The 23690-nt window shown below is 32.4% G+C and overlaps 1 protein-coding gene across 1 annotated transcript in view; it reads right to left on the reverse strand.

Annotated features, from left to right (window-relative positions):
• LOC106116632 (uncharacterized) overlaps positions 1-22256 on the reverse strand; it is a 27284-nt gene extending 5028 nt beyond the window's left edge. Inside the window, exons 1-6 of the mRNA XM_013310523.1 lie at positions 22169-22256; positions 6847-6942; positions 5567-5756; positions 2293-2407; positions 1769-1848; positions 1165-1298 (exon numbers count right to left, since the gene is read on the reverse strand). Of these exons, the coding sequence (XP_013165977.1) occupies positions 1165-1298; positions 1769-1848; positions 2293-2407; positions 5567-5756; positions 6847-6913 (586 nt within the window). The 5' untranslated portion in view covers positions 6914-6942; positions 22169-22256. The remainder of the gene's footprint in view (positions 1-1164; positions 1299-1768; positions 1849-2292; positions 2408-5566; positions 5757-6846; positions 6943-22168) is intronic.
• Between the last annotated feature and the right edge of the window lie 1434 nt (positions 22257-23690).

Below are 23690 nucleotides of genomic sequence, written 5' to 3' on the forward strand. Positions count from 1 at the left end.
GAGAAAAGTATAAAAAATTTAACTTTAAATATAAACACTGAAACGGCATAACTGTTTAATAATTCTTAACCTATTAGAAAGCTTCTAATGTCTAAAAGCATTCTTTAAATATTGAAATACACTTAGGTTCTTGTTCGAGTGAAGAATTAAGTACAGGATTTAAAAATAATAGCTTTACAGCTGATGATGGTCGCAGAATTATTATTACTTCTAATACGAGGTATACTACGTAATTAGTACGAAATGTTGTTGCCAAGGTCTTAATTACAGGAAGGCAATTTAATTACAAAGTTTTTATGTTTCCGCTTAAATATACAAGTGTGTTGTAAAAGTATAAAATGGTTTTGTCCTTCCTCGAAGAAATTAATAAGGCCTTTAAAGTGGTGAAATTATGACTCTTAATTTGAATATAGTGTTGCTAGAATTGGTAGTAATTTACTTAAGTTCAGCCTTACATGAAATGAGTAGGTTATTTTTATAAGATTTGTGGATAACAAACGCATTTAGTGTATTAGTGAATATAATTTTGTGTCTTATATTTATATCGGTTACATCGTAACATTGGAAATCGAGACTTCAATTTTGATGAAATAATTATCAACTTTAAATTTATTTATTATTATATAAACTTAAAATTAGCAAAAAGCGGTTCTTAAGAAGAAATGTAGAGAGTATTGTCATTATTGTGCTGTCACCTGAAACACAGTATTTACTAGTTAAGGAGACAGAGCCCACAAAATTTTGTGAAGATGTTTTTTTTTGCTGAATAAAGAATTTTTTAATTATTTTTTTAAATTATTCGTAGAATATAATAAAAAACATGACCTATTGGTTTTATAATTTTTGAACAGATGGCGTTAGAAATACAAAAATTGTAATGAAATCAAATCTTCTATTTTTTTATAAAATTCTTTAATAGATCATCTAGAAATAAAACAACTATACCAAAGCCCAAATCTGCAACTGTAATATTTTCTTAGTAAAATGTACTGTAAACGTTATTGGATAGTATAGGACTCTCTCGGCTCGGCCTAATTCTTCCTAATAATGTATGCTATAAATTGGATTATTTATATATATTGTCGTCCCTGTCATTCTCTTTGGGAAAAGAGAGATATGAGTATTTTCTTTACATTTATAACGGAATTCGAAATTCAAACTTACTGTGAACAATCAACTTGAATCTTTTCAACATTGGTGGATGCGTTGACACGTGACAGCAATATATACCAGAATCCTGCTCTTTTGCGTTTGATAGGTACAGCCTCCAAGTTTCACCGGCAACGTCCACACGATACCTTTTCAATAAAAACAAATGGAGTAGTATTAGCTTTACGTAAGTAGACTATGTGTTATTCCAATTTCATCAAATTCCATAGTCGTTCCGGATATACTTTCAAACAAACATCCATCTATTCATCTAAACATTTGCATTTATAATATAAGTAAGAGTAAGATAATAGTAATTGATAGAAACGTGTCAATTGACGTACAATTTTATCATTTGCTATGTAATTGAATTGTCATATTATAGACTGTGTTCACATTCATCTAACAGTCACGAGCGAGGCTTTTGTCCCCACAATCGTATCAACGAGACCGCATAGCGGGCGGTATACACAATACCTTCGTATTAATTTACACCTCCCGTCTCGCTTCAGGCGATGCTTTCAGGAATTCCAATATCAAGGCAATATTCCCTTAATATCATACTTATTATATAAAGGTGCAATCCATGTTTTAATATATCTATTTAAATGATGAATACCTGTTATCAGCTGTGTATGTATCAAGATTTAATGTTAACAATTCTAGATTTTCATTTTCGGAAACTTTGATCCAGGATACCTGAAAAAAAAACTATATTAGCAAATCTTAGTTTAACTATTTGTTAAGTTTATATGTATTAACTAATTATATGTTGGATTTTTAACTATTGGAAGACTTAATACTGAAAGTATTAGATTACCGATTTGAGGATCTGATACTTTAATGTGTGAATTTGTTTATAAAAAAATAAAGATATTATCAGCAAAAAATCTATTAATATTTTCGGTAGTCGATTTATTGTATTCAAGACTAGCGATCGCCAGCGACTCCATCCGCGAAAAAAAACATAATAAGTAGCCTGTGTGTTCTTCCAGACTACGTTCTATGTATACCAAATCATCTAGATCCGTTTAGCTGTTCTGGCTAGCATAGCATCCAACCATCTAAACATTCGCATTAATAATAATAGTAAGAAGTAAGATAATATGGGTCTAACAGTAAAATCTGATTGCTGGTACTTACCGTTTTATCTCTCAGAGATAAAACTTGACAGTCAAAAAGAACTGTAGCTCCAGTGTCTGCTTCCAGTAATGTATCTTCAGAGCTGACGTCCCCTTCGAATGACGGCGCTCGGAACCTATACATAAATCAGTTCTTAGTTGGCTTCCACTGACGCAACATTTACAAAAACATGCATACTCATTTAAGCTGTCCACTGTTTTTAAATCATTTTTAAGGTCCTAATATATTCTTCGTTCTATTGAATATCAATATAAAAATATTTGGTTATAGAATACATTTGGATTTATTGACAAAAATGTTTTTAAAAGGAAGCTATGCATTTGCATAAAATCAATTCAATTTAAATAAAATAGGTAACCGAACCGATATACTTTAAAATTAAGTAAAATTAAATCGAAGATTAATCGGCATAAATTGTAAGAATAAGTGTTAAAATGTTGTAAATAATATTAGACAAGTATAATTAAAATAATCAAAACTTTAGTAAAAAAATCAACAATTTCTAAAGAGAAACAGCAATGGGAGAGATGAAATTTTTGATATGTATGTAATTTACATTCGTACGAGAATAACATGCAAATTCGAGTATATTGTGGCAAATTGCTATGTTTTCAACGGCGGCTAGCTGGCGTTTGCTTTGTTATTTTATTTTCTTTACAGCAAAGTCTCTTTGTCACTTATGTTAGTTTGCAATTGACACTTCTTTACACTGCGAACTCGAAACTTTAAGTCGTAAGAAATTTCTAAACCGTTTATGGCTCTTCGAAGCTATTATCGTGGCGATATTGTTCCTTGTAACGCTACTTTGTAACGATATATTCACTACTGGAGTAGTTTTAGCTTTTATATTCTTGTTAGAGAGATAATGTGCCACTTCTGCGTCTTATTTTGTGAATGCTAGGCATAAATGGTAACGTTCGCCGCAGTATTACAAATACTGTATCGTTCTTTTAGCTTTTATAAAGAACTGTTTGTTTTTCTTACTAGTGTAAGAATGTTAGAATAGAGCTATAAAAATATGATTCCTTTCTCTTATTTTGACTTTTTTCACTTTGGTGACAAAGCAATAGTATTGAAAAATATTAAATATAGCCTAGTGAACGTGTTTTTTCAAATCGGTTCGGCAGTTTCGGAGCCATTGCAAACAATTTTTTATTTCCAAATTAAGAAAACGAATTACGTTTCAGAAAAAAAATATTTAAGATCACTTAACTTTGGAAACCATAATACTTTTTGTAAGATCAACAACAATAAAGCTTTGAAATGGAAAATCGTACATTCGCGTTGGTGTTATTTTATGGCACCGAGTTGTACAATTTTTTACGAGCCTCCCACGCGAAAGGTACTTTTTGTGTAAATTGTATTTCTAACTGTTAACTGTATAACTCAAAAAAAAAACGTTGCGTATACATTTATCTTGTGTGTTATATGAATACTTTATTTTGTATATAAGGCTATTAGTTTTTTTTCTCATATTTAGTATATAAGAAAAATGATAGTTCATTTTAATAAAATGCACGTTTATCACCGTTCATCACACTCCAAAAGTCAAGCAGTTTAAGCTGTCATCATCATCAGCTTATTATACGTCACCTCAGAGAGGTTCGAAGCCTACCCTAAGTTAGGGGTGAGTTTAAGCTATAGATATTACAAAAAGCTAAAGCTCGTCACATACGTGTAACTGCTACTCGAAACATTACTCTACTTCGGAGTCTATCGTAAAAAACAATCTCATGATTTGTGAATTGAACAAAAAGTTATATACAACGATTTAATTTTTTTTTATTTTATATGGTGGCAAACGAGCGAGCGGCCACCTGAAATCGCTGAAATAGCGAAGTGACCGTTGCCCATGGACATACGCAATCCACTTCCACTTCCCATCCTTTCCTTATTTAAAAAAGGGTGGAAAGGGAAAGAGGACTAAATTAGGCCTCCGGGACGCACACTCATCAAACGAAATGCAGAATTGTTTCCACTTCACGCCTGTCTTCAGACAATTAAATAATCCTCAAGTGTTGAAAATAAATTGTTGCCCCAGTTGTGAACTGTACTTTCGTGTTATTTCTTTTTGCGCAGTCGTACATCCGGCGCAATATGTCTGAATGATACTCGTTACAATACAAATTCGCCTTATTTCGTTGCATTCAGACACGGACACAGAAATACGCTAGGAAAGTATTGAACTTTTGTTTCTTTATCTTTATCTAATTATATCTGTGTCTTGTACTAATATTATAAAGAGAAAAGATTTGTTTGTATATAACGAATAAACTCAAAAACTACTGGATAGATTTAAAAAAATCTTTTTCTACTGGAAAGCTTTATTATCACTGAGTAACATGAAGTATAGTTTTTATTTCAATTTTTATTTGTTGTTAATAAGCAGCATCGTGAAAAGTTTTATGACAATTTACTGAATTGACCCCTGAGCCACCGACGCTCATGACGACGCTCGCAATTGATGGAGAATAAAAAAAAATATGCTAAGATTGATTTCCCATAGAACACGCTTTAATTATTACAAGAAATTATAACAAAGATAAGAATCAACAATTAATATTGTTGCGAAGTGATTGTTTAATTTATTCAAATGACTAATCAAGATTTTGTATGATTATTTTGTAATTATGTTAACAGGCAACTCTTACTAAGTATTAGATTAATCATTTATTAATTAAATGTTGCTCGACAAAATACTGATATTTGCTCAATATTAACGCGGTATTCTAATGCACAAGAACTTGTTATGTATAATATGTATATAAAAGAAAGTCGTGTTAGTTACACTATTTATAACTCAAGAACGGCTTTACCGATATGGCTGAAAATTGGTGAGGGAGGTAGCTTAGAGCCAGGAGACGGACAGGTGATACTATTTATTCATTTTTTTCGAATTTATGCCTTGAAGAGCTGCTTTTTATTTAACTTACTAGTATAATAAATGCGAATGTTTTGATGGATGTGATGTGGATGGATGGATGGGCTACACTAATTAAGTTTTTTATATATCCACGCGGAAGGAGTCTCGGGCGACAGCTAGTATTAGCATATATTTATCATTGTTTTACCAAAGAGAAATAGAGGGATACAAAAGGAAGCCCACCCTTAAACAGAAACATGACAAATTACAATAATTTGCAAAATCTTAACGGAATAAGACAAGATGTGACAAAATCGCTTGCAACATGTCACAAGGAGTATTTGCTTGATATTTGCGCGTCACTTGTTTGTTACCTTAACAACGGATTACACAGAAACACAAATTTCTTACTTGTCATGAAAATGCTTGTTACTAGTCGCATACGAGTCGAAGATGTAATTCAACATTGGCGAGTCCCCTTTCCCCTTCCTTGTAGGAAGTCGTCTCGTCTTGTTTGCCATCGACTTTATTACGTGCGGAGACGTTGGAACAATCATTGTAGTTTTCTTGATAGCGCTTGACACCTCAACACCTGGAACTTCTATAATACAATTTAAAGTCTATATAAACTTAAGTGACATTCGCAGCATTTTCTACAAATTGTATTTTAAACAAGACAATCTACTTCTTTGTTAGCTTATTCTTTCTCTAGATTACAGACAATGTAGTCGTAGTTGTATAAAGATTTTAGCTGACATTTTTATTTTACTGGAAATTTTGACATTTATTATAGCTCGTATTCATAAAGTGAACAGTCACTCAACTTGAAGTTAACTTTAACAGATTAACGTCAATTAAGCAAAGTTAAATTATTAATTACAATAATATAGAATTCTACTAACTACAGAATTTCTTTAAAACCTACGTGCCGCAACTTATTAATCACATTACTATGTGGCGTAGCAGCGACGTAGCAGCCGCGTAGCTGATAACTTACGTAGCTGCAATCATTAGTCACATAGATTAAAAAATAAGTTATTTTTACTGCAATTTTATTACAAAAGTGCTGACGGTATTAAGCCACATAGTTCTACATTTTTGTAAAGCCTATTTTGTTTAAAATGTACAGTATTGAATTTAGATTTTTTGCGCTATAACATTAATAATATAGCCCTTTATTCTGAGAATATTTGATATTATATAGTTATAGGTATTTAAAAAAATTATAAGATGTCCCTAATCTCAGTGTGCCTCTTGGCATAGGCCTCCTCTAAACATTTCCATTGTTGCCTGTCTTGTGCGACTCTCCTCCAGCATGGGCATAACATTATTTATTTATAAAATAAAAAAAAAACACCTTAAAGTGTCGTCATAATTATTAAAATTTTATGTAGGCCCTTAAGAATGTACTTTTACGTTGTTTTTTGTGTGATTTATACTTATTTGAGGTATTTTCATATATCTCTATCAGCCGTATTATCTGAATTCACTCCCTCCTTACGCATATCCTAGCGATAAATAAAATATCTAACTTCGTCTTTTCAGCCAAGTGACGGAAACTGTTGGATATAGACCTCAAAGATCACCACAATGATCGGTCCAAAATATCTCAATTACAGTTAAAAAAAATTAAACGATTTTCAGTAACTTAACTCGAGACTAAGTTAAATGTTGATTAAGTTTAATTTTACCTGTAATGTTGATTTGTGGGGCGATGGTGGTGGTGAGTACCGCCATTAGTACCACAGCGCGGTTCATGCCGCCGCATCCTACCCGCGCAGCAGGCTCTGCGGGAAACAAATATAACTTAGTCTCGCTCTTATCTATACGACCACTAGACATGCTATGTTAGATAATTTGTAACCTGTATAGAAATTTAAAATTTCATTATTCACTTTGTTTTCAGTTTTTTACGATTTTATAATTTTTTCTCCTCCTTTCTTTCACTCCGGCACTAATGTAAGAAAAGGAAAATCAAATGATTATGATTTATTATCTTATGGTTTAACAGCAGGCGCCAGTGACACGGGGAATGAAAAAATCTGGTATCATATATAGCATAGTGTAGCTTCCCAAGAGTGAAGAAAAATTCAAATCGGTTGAGTACTTTCGCAGCCTATTCGATGAAAAAAAAAATCAAACAAATGATACTTCTTTATAATTATAATAAATATTACATATTCATCTCATACCATATTTTTCTAGCTCTAATATAATTTGATAAATTAGCGATATAAGTTTCTCTTTTATAATATTATACAATATGTGAATAACCCATTATTATAAAATTTTGACATGTTAAAGCTGTCTTCGTATACCATGTCTACATCAATTACCTAGAGTTAAGTTTGATAGATTTATAGATTGAGTCACGTACACGAACTTCAAGCTTAGCCTATAGTTCGATGAGTAGCGCAAGTCCGTACAAAGGAGAATAGTGTAATTTCAAATGTCTTTGAAACACGTACTGAATTTAAATTATTTAGACATCGTTATATGTAAAAAAATCCTTACTGCGTCTTTAATTGCGACATACATTACTGATGTCGATGGGCGTCGATGAACACCTGGTGTTTCCACTGCTCTTTTGACGCCTTCTCTTATAAAAAATATTAAAAAGAGTGCTGAACGATTATTATTGATTATTAATGTTTTTATATAGAGTGACATGTTCCTAAAATAATATGTACGCGGTTTATTGAGTTTTTTTGTAACTTAAAATGAAACTATTATCAAACAATCTTGATTGATAACTACATTAATAGTCTGGTAGACATTATGGTAGATTTTTTTCTTTAAGCTCACATATTCATGTTAATTCAGGAGTGTCACAAGTGTTAAATAAAATTAAAATGCTCTAATGTAATTAACAAAATGTATAAGTAAATTTAGCTTAATTTTAAATACATTTATACGCTTCATATAATTAAATTATAAAATCTTTTGTTAATGAAATGAGTGTCTATCTAACAAGACAAATATTATGTTCATACAGTTTCAGCGAGTCTGTGAAATTATAATATTTTCTACCAGGAACGGAATATCTCGAGAATACAGTACCAGATGTTGAGTATTTTGATTTAATAAACGAGATATTCGTTACTGTGTTAACATTGGCCTTCGTTAAGAGAATTTTATAAAATACCCAATAACTTCCATACAATTTTTTTTTTATTTTGAATTTTAAAATATTTTTTAGGTATTCCTTTGCAAGACAAGTTTGATACCATTTAAAAATTTAGTACAGCATGTTATCTATTATAAATTCCTACTATCTTACTAATATGATGGATATTTGTATAAAGGTGTCTCTGTAAAGAGTCATCAGATCTTGATGAATTTTTGCACAGATATAGAACATATTCTGGAAAAACACATAGGCTAATCTGTTTTTTTAATTCTGCGCAGACGGAGTCGTATGCGATAGTTATGTGTGTATAAAAGAAATGCATGTTACAGTGGTAGAGCTCGCTTTAACATCTTCGCACGAATTGGCCCGGCTCGCCCGGTGAAATACCACGACCACACAGAAGATAGGCGTAAAGTGGAAGCAATTCCGCGTTTCGTCTGGTGAGTGTGTCCAGGAGGCCTAATTTAGTCCTCTTTCTCTTCCCACCCTTTTTCTTATAAGGAAAGGATGGGAAGTGAAAGTGGATTTATCGGATGAGAGGATGCATGGAAAGGGAAGACATTTTCTTTCCGTGCCTCCTCTCCTCCGTCGATTAAAGGTAGGCAACACATATGCAATTGCGTATGTCTATGGGCAACGGTCACTTCGCTATTTCAGCGATTTCAGGTGGCCGCTCGCTCGTTTGCCACCTTATGATAAAAAAAAAATGTAAAATTGTTTCAGAGCTTTTTTTATGTATGACTTTTAGTTCACGATTTGTGGTTTTTAATTATGTAGATTGAAATAGATTAGCACGTTAGAATATTAATTAGGCTGTCATCTCATTACTGAATTACGTTAATTTTTATTCATTCGTAGACCATTAGACTTCCTGTCAGAATTAATTACGCACCATTCTAATTGACAACGTGAATTCATGGTAACGTAGTCACGAAATGTGCGAAACACAGGCGCGGCAAATACCGAACTCAATTACACTAATGTATTTTTTTTGGTGCTTTTAAATTAAATGTACTAGAAATTGTATTTGTAAACATAAAGCAGCTCTATATATAAATTACAAGCAACGATTTTGTTGATTAAAGTCGTTTGACACCTATAATTAAAGTTGTGTGGTGTGATATTGAAATTCATGTTCTCGGAACTGAAGGGGGTGCGATATCCCTCGTATAATTAACGTGTAGGAAAATTAAGTCGAAAACTTTGAGGGTGTTATTTTGTAAGTCTCGAGAGGAACTAACTTTAATAGGTAGTACAAAAATACAAGTTATTTTGTTACTTTTATACTTGAAAATATTCACCTATCACGTTAAAATAAGGAAAGACTTTCTGACATAATTTCGCAGAGAATAGCCAAAATATGACATTGAAAACTGATTATTAAAGTAAAAAATTATTTTACTCCATTTAAAATGAGTGTAAATTAATCTGTTAGTTTGTTTTGCTTAAGGTTGTAAATTGTACACAAACAACTATATATAGATAGTTATCCTTCCGTTCAACAAAGTCCTAATGGCATTTGCATTTGCTTTCCCAAATGTACTATTTAACTTGTGACAATTTCCTTGTCCCTCTAAATATCTAACAATAAACACTTATCACTCCTAAAACTTGCTATCAGATGGTCTAAAGTAAATTTTAATTTCAATGGTATTTCATTAGTGAAAAGGTCCTTGCCCCATCAGGCGTTTGTGACCATGTTAACTTCCCAATGGAATAACCCGACCCTTTTGAGTTTATTTATCAGAAATGGAACATAAGTCCCTTTGGGAGATCTTCGCTTTGCATGACAAACCATTCTTTACCTTTTGTAAAGGAATGTTGGATTCCGTTGCCGTTTTCCTTTTACCCTCATTGCGGCAAAATACGACACGATTCTAGCAATACTTTGTTATAACCGAATATTGCGGCTTCCGTCATTATGCGTAACGAATTTACGGACTGAAGAAAATCCATTGATTTCCAAGAAAAATACATCTTACGTACATTAAATAAGGCTATATTACAAACCTTGATATTTAATTATCCACTTTATTGATCTCATAACAGCGAGCGAGAACGAAGCGAGAGTTTTGATCCGTTCCACAAGCGAGAAATTCGGTTTAGAGAGAAACCGCGAAATGTCGCGATCCCATGGACTTCTCGCTTATCCAGTTTCGTATACAAGTACCAATTTTACAGATCATTTATAATACAAAATATGTAATAGTATAACCTTTACTGACTTCTGAATCAGATATATAATGAGTACGCACAAAAGTTTTCAAACAAAAATGATTAACAGTAATTATTTCAAAGCTATCCAACTTTATGTAGTGGCTTACCAAGTTATCCTTGCTTAGGAATTCCCCGTAAGCTTTGTGCGGTAGTAATAAATTAACTTATACATACAAGTTATATTTGGTGTGATGTTTACTGTTATGTTTCAAAACAATCTTACTAATATTTTAAATGCGAATGTTTGTTTATAGATGGATGTTTGTTTGAAGGTATCTCTATATAGAATGGAAAAACACATAAGCTACTATGTCTTTTTTTAACTCCGGGCGACCGCTAGTATTATATTTTCGAATAAAATAACAACATGAGTTTTTATATAATTACAAAGTTAGGTTTAGATCAACTGAATATTTATTAGCTTTCGCTAAAAACACATTCTAGCGTAAATAACGGATTACTCTGAATTAAAATAAAATTTATTCAAATTTATTCTCAGATGTATGTTATAAATATTACAATATATGAAACAACTAGTTTTAACAGTGGTAGAGCCCGCATTAACATCTTCGCACGAATTGGCCCTGCTCGCCCGGTGAAATACCACGACCGCACAGAAGACAGGCGTCAAGTGGAAGCAATTCCGCGTTTCGTCTGATGAGTGCGTCCCGGAGGTCTAATATATTCCTCTCCCTTCCCACCCTTTTTCTTATAAGGAAAGGATGGGAAGTGGAAGTGGACTATCCGGATGAGAGAATGCATGGAAAGGGAAAATATTTTCTTTCTGTGCATCCTCTCTCCTGCGTCGATTAAAGGTAGGCAACACATATGCAATTTCGTATGTCTATGGGCCAACGGTCACTTCGCTATTGCAGCGATTTCAGGTGGCCACTCGCTCGTTTGCCGCCTTATGATATAAAAAATAGTAAATAAAACATGTATAAAACAATACGAAATGTATGTTAAATGTATCGTTATAAAAGTGACAACTGACAAACAAATACAATAACTTCAGAACGATAACAATCAAGACGACCCTTTTCAACTAACGAGCGGAAGGTGACATCTGCCTTTGATAACTTGTACTCACAACTTGTTCGAAAATGTTTTACATCTGGACTATAAGTTTCCGTTCTATGTGAAAACATATTGTTATCCCTGTCATTTTCTTTATAAAAACTGAGATAACAATATGCTGTTGTTCTGTGCTTTTATTTAATCTATATATATAAAAGAAAATCGTGTTTGTTACACTATTTGTAACTCAAGATCGGCTTTACCGATATGACTGAAAATTGGCGAGGAGGTAGCTTGGAGCCAGGAGACGGATATAGAATACTATTTATTCGTTTTTTTCAACTTTTTTTCGAATTTATGCCTTGAAGAGCTGCTTTTTATTTAACTTATCTATATATTAAGTTTTTTTACATATCCACGCGGACGGAGTCGCGGGCGACAGCTAGTCTTAATTAAAATAAACCCACTGACTGCGACTCTAAAACATCGATAACATTGTATCGGAAAGTTAAAAAAGTTTTGACGAGTGAGATTCAAACTCCTTGTTTAGTGATTTAGAATTTTATTTAATACGTCCACTGTATGTTTTGTGATATGATATTCAGGGGAAGACTACGAATCGAATGGTAGCTCACTCATCAAAATCGGTTCACTCTATTAAGCTCTAGCCTGTTACATAGGGAATTTAGATAAAACCTACTTACATAAAAACAAACTAATACACGGGCGAAAAAATTACCCGCTTATCAGTCTCTTAAAAAGAAAATAAAATCAATCGCTATAGTAAAGTCTTCAAAAAACTTCGCAATATAAGTTGTTAAAAAAAATAATTGAGTGTTTGAGAATTATCTTTTTTCCTTTTTTTGATATCTTTGAAATACTTAATAAAAACAATCTTTGGAATCCACTTCTCGTCATCATTCGTTCCCAATGTTGGTTTTATTTTGCTCTTTTCATGATTTTTTTTTTCTATTAGCGATACGAACGCTGCCCATCCAATCGAAATTCAATTTTCCTGAAAGTAACTCTGTATTGGTACTCCTTAACTCTTAGATAATCAATGGCTCAAATATTTTTTTTATCTCTCAATAAGGTTTCATTGTGTATTTAAGATTATGAAGCATTCTTTTGTTTTAGAACTTTGTCATTAATTATTTTTTCGTTTGTATTAAAAAAATTAACATATTATCTTCATGTTTAAGTGTAGCTTATGTGACTGAACATTAAATAGCAATCTTTACGATGGCAGACAAGCTTTTGCCCGCGACTCCGTCCGCACCGAATAAAAAAATATGTAGTAGCCTATAAGATCCTCCAGTATATGTTCTATCATCATCATCTCATTCTATGTCCCCACCGAGGGGCTCGGAGCCATAGTCAACCACGCTAGTCGAGTGCAGGTTGGTTGACTTCACACTTATTTTTGAATTACTTCTCAGATATGTGCAGGTTGCATCACGATATTTTCCTTCACCGTAAGAAATGTTATGTTCTATACCTGTGCATAATTTCACTGATATTAGTTGAGCTCTGGAGATAACTTTTAAGAAACATCCATCCATCTGTAACTTTGCATTTATAATATTAGTAAGAAGTAAGATTATTTTTTTTTCAGCTTGAGAGATAATACATTGTTTCTGCAATGCGAAACAGTTGTCCGTAGAATTTTCAAACATAATATTCAAAAACGATGTCCATTGTCAAAGGATAGCTTTTGTAATACTCGTTTGACGTAGCATGGCCCGCTGTGATACGAGCCACGCGTCCCGTCTGACCTCGGTCGAGGAATTTGGCTTTTATTACACCGCGCAAAGTATTAAACTGAGCTCATTGTCATAACCGTAAAAGTTCTGACGCCGTTAATTCACTGCAATGATGGTCTGCATCTAAAAATATATAGACTCTGTTTTATGGCTAGCTAAGGATATAGTATAGTTTCCCTTCTGGGAGATTTAATATTTCTTAATTTATTTGCGTAATGAAAAATACTATAATAATATTATAAATACGAATGTTTAGATGGATGTTTGTTTAAAGTTATCTCCGGAACGGCAGCATGAATCTCACTAATTACGTTTTTTTGTTTCTTTAATACCGCGCGGACGGAGTCGCGGGCGCCTACTAGTGTTTACATACATGTAAAAAAGATTTAAGAAAACAGTGTTTCTTTTGTATTTACGTTTCGGACATAAAATCGTTTATCGTTTATCGCCTCAATCAGACGGTATATGTAGATTACAACATTTATGTGTTCTTTTATTTCATACTAGCTGTCGCCAACGTCTTCGTCCGCGTGGAATGAAAAAAAAACTTATCTAGTTCCCGACAATTATTCGGATTCTTCTCAACTTTTAAACCTATAACTACTACTACTAGACCTCCACGAACATTTCAAGGCCAAGATAAAATAAATCAGTTCAGTCGTTCTCCAGTTTTAGCGAGACTAACGAACAGCAATTGATTTTTATTTATTTATTTATTTATAGATGTACAAATAAAAAATGTATACCGTTAAAATAAACAGTTTACAACATTATTATTGTTAAAAAAATGTAAAGTACATTTCATACCTATTTATTTCTTTCGGCACTATCTCTACACTTTTATTTTAGCTGAACTTTACGTAATACTTTTATAACTTTTTCTGCCATCGGTATCGGCGCTGCCGCAAAGTAACACGGAAAAACAGTTAGTATTTTCACTTTAATTCCTTCTTCGAATGTATTTTAAATTTTATACTTTATTTTACTTTTTATAACCTATTACTATCAATAATAAATATGTTCGAAGTGCAAAATTATAAGAATGACGGAGTAAATGCTTTATTATAACTTTTTTTTATAAATATCTTTTGGTTCTGGAGGCTTGGCCAGCGTGGTTGACTATGGACTAATCACCCTTAATTTAGGGCAGGCTCCGAGACCCTCGGTGGGGACATATAGTGAGCTGATGATGATCATTGGGTTTGATAATAATTGGAATCACATCGCTGCTCGTTAGTCCCTTATTCTATTTAAAACATTTATCTCCAGAGTATAAGCCAAATGCTCTAGGTATTCGCTTTAGAAGAGAAAAAACGAATTCAGAAGTACGCAATTTAAGGTAGATGTACACAACATAAGTATTTCAAAGCGGTACCATATATGACCGACTTTTAGATATAATTTATAAAATATTTCGTATAAACGACACAGTAGAAAAAGTGGGTTATTCTGAAAATTTTGAAATACATAAAATTTGCAAAAGTTTTTAACGAAATTATATGATTTTATATAAACCAAACAGCTTTTTTCTGAAAGAGAAGCGACGACGGCGTGGATCTCGTTATCCGGCGTATCTAGAGTGTCGCTTAGAGATGCGGAAACAATTCAATTCCACGGCTGTCGTCGAAATTCAATCCACCCTCTCACTAAATTCACCGTTGATATTTAAACTAACAACACTCCAGTCAATCTTTGCTTTTTGAAATAATATTTTTCAATGCAATATCACCGCAGTCACCGTATCAGAATTTTAATAAAGCAAATACTGAAAAGCACTTTTTTTAATTTCCGGTGTACTAAGAGCTAAAATTCAATGGCTACGTAGGCCTAGAGCCATTACATATTGGTTCAATTTCATGGTAATAATTCTAACTTTAAAAGTCGATATAATATCAAAACTTTGAGTTCAACAAAATTTATCGATAGTTAATAAAATTTAATTTACGTTAAGAATTAAGATTTAAGACTAAAAAGGTCTATTTTTGTCTCTAAACTTCATTGACTTGACAAGTAACATTTTAACTTCTGTTAACTTTAATATAGTATATATCTTATTAGATAAATTAATGAAAGTTTGATTGTCAATTAATTAATGTTTTCGCAAAAAGCAAATACTTGACGACCTTCAACGAATATCTCATAATTTTAATGATGACAAATGAAATTCAGAATTCAAGACAGTTATCGATCATTTTCTGTTGTCGCTACTTTTAGGAATGTTTTTGTCAACTTTTAAGGTTATATTTTCTTGTAAGAAACTTTATTATATCATTTCAACACATTTGAAAATTACATTTTTAAAAAGACGGCGAAAATTTATAGCTTTTATCCCTATAGCTATGTTTATACTTAGAACAAAGTATTATACATATTTTATTATTTTTTTTTTTAATTATTATATTAGTAGATATTTTTGTAAATTTTACTAATATTTCTTTATTTATTAGTTGGAATGGAACTAAGCTCTAGGCTTGTGCTAGGATATGGTTTACGACAATAGTCGAATTGCGGGATTCGAACCCCCGACCTCGTGGTCGGAAATCCGTACCCATAACCATTAGGCTATTGACGCTTTTGTTTATATTATTTTGTATAGCATATTATTTTACACTTTACATTTTAAAAGATATTTTTAAGCATAAATAATTATTTTCTTACATTGCAATGCAGTATTTTTCTTACAATGTTGAAGTAAATTTGTTTAAACAAGAATTAGTAGAATTCCTTTGGGTCATCAAAGATTTATTACACAGGAAATTTGCGGCTTATTCGCTGTGTTGAAGGCGCAAATCTACTATGTCATCTTGTCCCAGGAGTGTCGTTAAGCTCGATTAAGAAAATACCAGAAAGTCTTGTAACAAAATGATAAATGGCTATTGAATAATAAAACGCAAAACATATTCAAAAGTATATGTTTACTTTCGTCTATTATTACCACTTCCTATCAGTCCGCCTCAGTTTATCATATAATTAGATTGAATAATTCTAATTAGTACATCTAACATCTTGATTTAAAGGTATCAAGTAACCGTGTCTATACTTGTCGTGTTCGTACAGGCATGACTCGATGATCTACATATGTATAAAAAAAAAGTCATGTTAGTTATATTATATGACTCAGGAACGGCTAAATCGGTTTAGCTGATAAATCGGCGGGTGGTAGCTTATATCCAAAATACGGATAGGATAGGACCCATGTCCTAATAAAAATTCCCATGAATGTTTAGCCCATATTTATTTATTTATTTATTAAAAAAAGGATTTTGATTTGTAATTTCGCGCGGACAGAATTGCTGGCAAAAGCAAATTATTTATAAATTACATTTTATAAACCATGAAAGTGATTCAAGGTACAGAAATTAGTACTATAAATAGATGGTAAAGAATCTGATTTCTTCATTTCGTAATTCTCTTTAAAATCTCTATATGGCCTTCCTACTATCCTATACCACGACCACACAGAAGACAGGCGTGAAGTAGAAGCAATTCCGCGTTTCGTCTGATGAGTGTGCGTCCCGGAGGCCTAATTTAGTCCTCTTTCCCTTCTCACCCTTTTTCTTATAAGGAAAGGTTGGGAGGTTGAAGTGGACTTACCGGAAGAGATGATGCATGGGAAGGGAAAATGTTTTCTTTCTGTGCATCCTCTCCTCCGTCGATTAAAGGTAGGCAACGCATATGCAATTGCGTATGTCTATGGGCAACGGTCACTTCGCTATTTTAGCGATTTCAGGTGGCCGCTCGCTCGTTTGCCACCTTATGATATAAAAAAATGGATGTTATAAAAATATGTAAAACGTTTTTGTTAGATAACAAGTCAAGGAATTATTTATAGAAAAATTATTATTTTTGTCATTGAAATGTGGAAATGAAATGAAAACTTTGTAAAAATATCGTTTTCGTCCTCTGAAAACTTTATTGCAGCTGCGCTCGCTTTTTCAATTTTGTGGAAAGATTAAACAGTATGACGTTGACTTTCAGTCTTTCAGAAGACGAGTCAATCTATCTTAAATGTTCATAGCGGTTGCGACGTCCTTTGACTTTGAAAGGTGAATGTTGTGTTTTTGTGATATAAATTTTGTTTGTGAAAATTTACTCTGTATCTATCTCGTGTTTTGTTTTTATCGTAAGAGATACGTAAGAGATAAAGGGAATGATGGCGTATGATTATTGGAACCATAGCAATGTAACAAAATATTAACTTATTTGCGGTGTAGTTCAAGATATAGTGAAAAGTTTTTAAGACAAACGGACACCTTTGCTTTATGTTACCTATTCCAAGTTTCAACTAGTTAACTATTAAAGTACTATCTAAATTTACGTCGTTACGTAAGGAGCGTCGGTGGCTCAGTGGTCAAGCACTTGACTTGCAATCTGCAGGTCCTGGGTTCGAATCCCTGTCATGTACCAATGTGTTTTTCGATTTCCGATTTACATATGTACATTTATCCGACGATCTTACGGTGAAGGAAAACATCGTGATGCAACCTGCACATATCTGAGAAGAAATGCAAAGATATGTGTGAAGTCAACCAACCCGCACTTGGCCAGCGTGGTTGACTATGGCCTAATCACCCTTAACTTAGGGTAGGCTCCGAGCCCCTCGGTGGGGTCGTATAGTGAGCTGATGATAATAAATTTACGTAATTTAGAATAAATGTGCATAATTAATCGATGTATTCCATGTCACATCTAGGATAACATATCTATGTCACTTCAACTTGTTTGTGCAAAAGTTCTATACATACAATGTGAAAAAAAAGATGTACGCTCACAATAATACAATAAACATAGACCCTTAAGTAAGTGAATTGTTAGTCTTTTTAAGTAATAAAGATTTCTTAAACCGTAAGTTTGAATATACTTCATTCACACAAGTTTTTATGTTTCCTGATATTAAAAGAAAATAGTATAAAACCTATATAACGATAGTAGAGACCATTTTAAAAGGAAAAAAACATCTGACCAAACAGTCTTGTTCATTTTATTTTATCTTACTCGTATATGTTTGAAATAATTTTTCTCGATATTACTACATTTTTATCTTCACGCATCGCCAACAGATATAATCGTCCATGTAGTCTGGACGATAACAATATGTCATAATTATCGATGAAAGAAATAAATATTTATATAGAGGGATGAAAGAAAATATAAGATATAATGCTTGTGTTTGCTCAGAAAACAGAAAACATCCTATATACAAAAGCTTCATAGACAATTTTCTGGGTAATATTATAAAGATAGGGAAAGAATAAAAAATGTAAATACGTTCATCTCACGATTATTTCTTTTTAATTTTAATGTAAGATAAAAACACTAGTATTTAATTATTACAAGACTCGATATTTTCTATTTAATCTTGTACTTTAGTGTAAATTTCTCGTGCTACACGAAATACTTAGCTGTTATGATTAATGAAGAAAATAAATGAGTTTTTTTTATATCATACGGTGGCAAACGAGCGAGCGGTCTCCTGAAATCGCTGAAATAGCGAAGTGACCGTTGCCCATAGAAATATGCAATTGCATATGTGTTGCCTATCTTTAATCTACGGAGTAGATGATGCACAGAAAGAAAATATTTTCCCTTTCCATGCATCTCATCCGGAAAGTCCACTTCCACCTGCTATTCTTTCGTTATAAGAAAAAGGGAAGGAAGGGAAAGAGGAATAAATTAGGTCTCCGGGACGCACAACTGTGTGCGGAATTGCTTCCACTTTACGCCTGTCTTCTTCGTGGTCGTGGTATTTCACCGGGCGAGCCGGGCCAATTCGTGCGAAGATGTTAAGCGGGCTCTGCCACTGTTAAAGTTAACTTAATTTTATGATGATTATTGTTCTAGTAATTTCAAAGATTAAATCAAAGTACCTACTAAATTGAGAGCTATATTTGCGAGCACTTTAGCGGTTTGTTAACAAGCATTTCCCTACTTCACAAACGTTGTTAGAATGTTGATTTTGATTATTACCAAACGTGAAATTGCTCTGAATTCCAATTAATATTTGAGAGTTAATAACCAATGGAACTACCTAAGTAGTTACGATCTGTAAATGTGACCGTATGTAATATTTAATTTAAATAATTTTTGTCTAGTCTATACTAGACAGATCGATTACGGGCATACTCTCGTTTATCTTACAGCGTTTTTCCACTGACAAAAACACGCTACACAAATATTTTTATAAAATGGTTCTTTTTTATTTAAATACACATTTATACATTTTATCTATTATTATTTTAATTTTCTTAAAGCCGATCTATTTTTATGAACCTTCATCCATTTAATAATCTTCATTGTTTTTTTCTTTTTTTGTTAAATAGTGTATAAGCGTCTTAAATCTATGTCTTCACTGTTAATCAATGAATAGCCTTTTTTTGTAAATCTTTATCCTTAAAGAGTACACATAGAGATTGAGTATCCTCGGGATATCTTAAACAACGGCGTGATAACTTTATCAAAGGCTTTAACGCGAGCCTGTACACTTCTGGGATTTCACAAACTTTGTTGCAAAGTGACGTCCGAGTTGCAAATTTGAGCCGATTTAGATAAACGACCACTTATACAAAGTTAAGGCAAACGTGTTCTATTATTTATTATTAAACTAGCTGTCGCCCGCGTAACTCCGTCCGCGTGGATATATAAAAAAAAACTTAATTAGTGTACCCCATCCATCCATCCACATCACATCCATCTAAATATTCGCATTTATAATATTAGTAAGTTAAATAAAAAAGCAGCTCTTCAAGGCATAAATTCGAAAAAAAACCTTACCAATTTTCAGTCATATCGGTAAAGCCGTTCTTGAGTTATAACTAACACGACTTTCTTTTATATATATAATAGATATAGAAGATAAAGCATTTAAACTTTATATAGGTTTCAATGCCACATCCATTAACAATATTATTTCGCGGAAACCTTTGCGCGTATCTTCTGGCAACTAGAGACTTAGTTACACCAGGGACTCTCAGTCATTCGAGAGCCCCGTATTCAATGAAGCTGTAAAAACCATCAATAGGGTTAACAATAGCATCTCCGAAAACAAGCAAGTATCTCTAGAAAACTTAAACAAGGTTTTATCAAAGTAAGTGATGACAAATATACAAACATTGAGTTATACGAGTATAAAGTTAATTGAGACACGAGAATATTTACCGGTAACATTGAACGCTAGTCGACAAATAACCATATGCCTTCGCAAGCTTTGACAGTGAGGAAGATTAATTGGCATATACGTTAGGGTGAACATAGAGGTTAACAATTTAATGGATTCCAATGCAACCTGAAATACTATCCACACTCAGTGTCTTTAATTGGTCACTCGGGGATGTAGATTTAGTGTGAGAAGTATCACCACGTAAAATTTTAATTACTATTAGTTGATGACTACGGCGATATGTGTTACGTTAAGCTTACTTAAATTTTTAGTGCAAATAGTTTGAATTTTTTTAGAATTTGCCAAAGAAAAAGATGTCACCTAAGACTACTTTTTTGTAAAACATAGAAATGTAATAAAATATTTGCACCATGTCTTGCCACACGAAAAATATGAACTTCTTTAACTCATAATAAGGGGCAAGATCGCAGGCAGAAGACGAGTTGGAAGGAGGAGAAAGTCATGGCTGAGAAGCATCCGGGAATGGACTGCTGTTGCCAGCGTTGAACAACTTTTTCGCTTGGCACAGAACAGGAAAAGGTTAGCTGAACTGACGGCCAACCTCCAGTAGTGGAGAGGTAATGCAGACGAAGAAGTAATAAAATAATACGGACAAATTATAAAAATTCACATATAGGGTGTTTTAAATTAAATTAAAAAAATAATTCAGGCAAAATATAAGAACACATTTGAGTTCCTTCCTCCAATATAAAATGCCGTTCTATCAATTTTATTTGGAGACTGGAAAAGAAGGAATATTTTATATTCCCAAGTAAGACTCCGTCGGTGTTTCAAATTTTAATATTTACCAGGATGCTAATTTACATTTAGATGTATATGATTTTAATGATTTTTTCCTTATATCTTATATTTTTATTAAAACATTTATATATTTTTTAATATTTATAATAAGTATTAATTTACAATGACGTGATTTTCGTGAGAAAATATAATGTTACTACTATATATATATATATATAAAAGAAAGTCGTGTTAGTTACACTGAACTTAACTTACCGATATGACTGAAAATTGGTGATTAGGTAGCTAAGAGTCAGGAGACGGACATAGGATACTATTTATTCAATTTTTTCGAATGTATGCCTTGAAGAGCTGCTTTTTATTAAAATTACTAATATTATAAATGCGAATGGATGGATGGATGGGTGGGGTACACTAATTAAGTTTTTTATATATCCACGCGGACGGAGTCGCGGGCGACAGCCAGTTGTTAATAATAAGAATAAACAGTTTAATAATAGTGGTGGTTTACATTTTTCGTAGTTTTGTGCCGCTTAAATACATTTATATGATAGTCTTAAAATCTATACATTTTCTTAATTATTTATCTTTTTTTTTCTTGAAAAACTTACCTGAATTAATATTTTGTAATGTTTAGAAAATAAACTCGAAAACAGAGCACTATCTTAGTATCGGTAGATAAGCTAGAAGGGCGTGTCTAAGTGAATAAAAAATACAAATTAATTTTGTTTTAACAGAAAAATATTAATTATTAATCACAAAATTAATGCGTTTAAAATAGAAGTATTGTAAAAGATTTAAAATTATAATTTTAATTAAAAACTTTGATTTAATATGCGCAATTGTAACTTTTGACGAGCGTAACACAATATGGTAAAAGACAATTCTAAAAAGTAAAATTCCAAATAAAAAATAATATATAAACTTTATATTATAATTCTTTTAATAGTTAAAATAAATTATATTACCTTACTTTATCCAGCACTGATTTTAACAATTCCGAAACTAAACATGTATATGGTTTTTAATATTTTTTATTTAAAAGTATAAAAAACATCACTAAATAACACATTATATTAATGTCAATCTTCTTTTTAATAAATCATAATTATTTAATTAAAAAAAAATCACATTTTATCACAAATTATTTTAATTAGGTTTTTATTTCGCGTGTTACAGATTTGAAAGTTAAATGGTAAAAATCGCTCGTCTTCAACTGACAACCGCTCAGCCTGAAAGCTGAAGCTATACTGAAGACTACCTTGTATCGCATTCATCTTTTACAAGGCGGTAAAACTGTAGACGATTTCGTTATGCACGCTATACATTGACTGTTTTAATAGAATGCTCTGAACCTATACTCGTACTCCAGGGGCAAGTGATGCTTAATTTGATATTACTTGGGTGTCGTAGTATGTTGTGAATGATTGTAACCAACTTAGTTTTATTATAATTAAAAGGCTACAATGTTTTTTTTTTGTTTTAAAATTCTTTTTCATAATGTACTTTTATGGATATGAACTCTACGCTTGAGCAGTAATAAGTCGTTTTTACATTAATACATAAATAGTCTGCACAAACAAGCGGTGTCTTCAAAACATTGAATTAGGAATATTTGCGACGATGTACTACCCACAATTTTATACAAGAAATGAATTTATTCTTTACATTCAGTGTTACATTGTATTTCGATTACAGTGGACAAATGTGAAAGTGTAAAGTCGTATAACGAAGTGTTTATTCTGAACGCCAAACGTAGTTTATTGTGACCGTTAACCGATGTGATCGAATTTTACCACATGTTGGCATAGAATTTAACGCGGGGGTTTTGAATGGATAAAGCCGGGAGTCAAGTAGAATATATTACTAAATCAGTTTGTTTGTGTTAATTTATCCAATGTGGAGTTTGTCAAGAGTGGCTAGTGAGTTGTTACGATTTTTTTTATGATCGTGCAATATTCCATGAGTGTATAAAAGATAAGCTAAATATTTATAGTACAACTTTATTGTAGTACAATTGTATTGTTGTGTATTATGTGTTATTAGTGACGTATGCGGTTCTGCAAAGTATAGGTCTTCAGAATGTGGAATTAAAACGTTCTTCAAATGTGCAAGTAGGTATATCAGACTACCAATGGAACGACGGACAGTGAGTGTTTTCTTTGTATTAAATCATTTTTTGTAAATAAAATATTAGCAGGTTTTTAGTAAATTTACTAATATTTCTTTTACCATTCCAACTAAGCTCTAGGCTTGTGCTAGGATATGGTTTACGACAATAGTCGAATGGCGGGATTCGAACCCCCGACCACGTGATCGGAAATCCGTACCCTTAACCATTAGGCTATTGTCGCTCTGATTTATAGTTAAACATATGTTGGAGTTGATTTACCGTTGGCTTTTGAGACATGAACCCTGTCATTTTCTTTGTCAAAACAGAAGGATATTGGTTTTAGAAGCCTGCGATCAGTTAATTAAGATTATGTTAGA

This window comes from Papilio xuthus, unplaced genomic scaffold, assembly GCF_000836235.2.
Source record: "Papilio xuthus unplaced genomic scaffold, Pxut_1.1 DF827714.1, whole genome shotgun sequence".
NCBI lineage: Eukaryota > Metazoa > Arthropoda > Insecta > Lepidoptera > Papilionidae > Papilio > Papilio xuthus.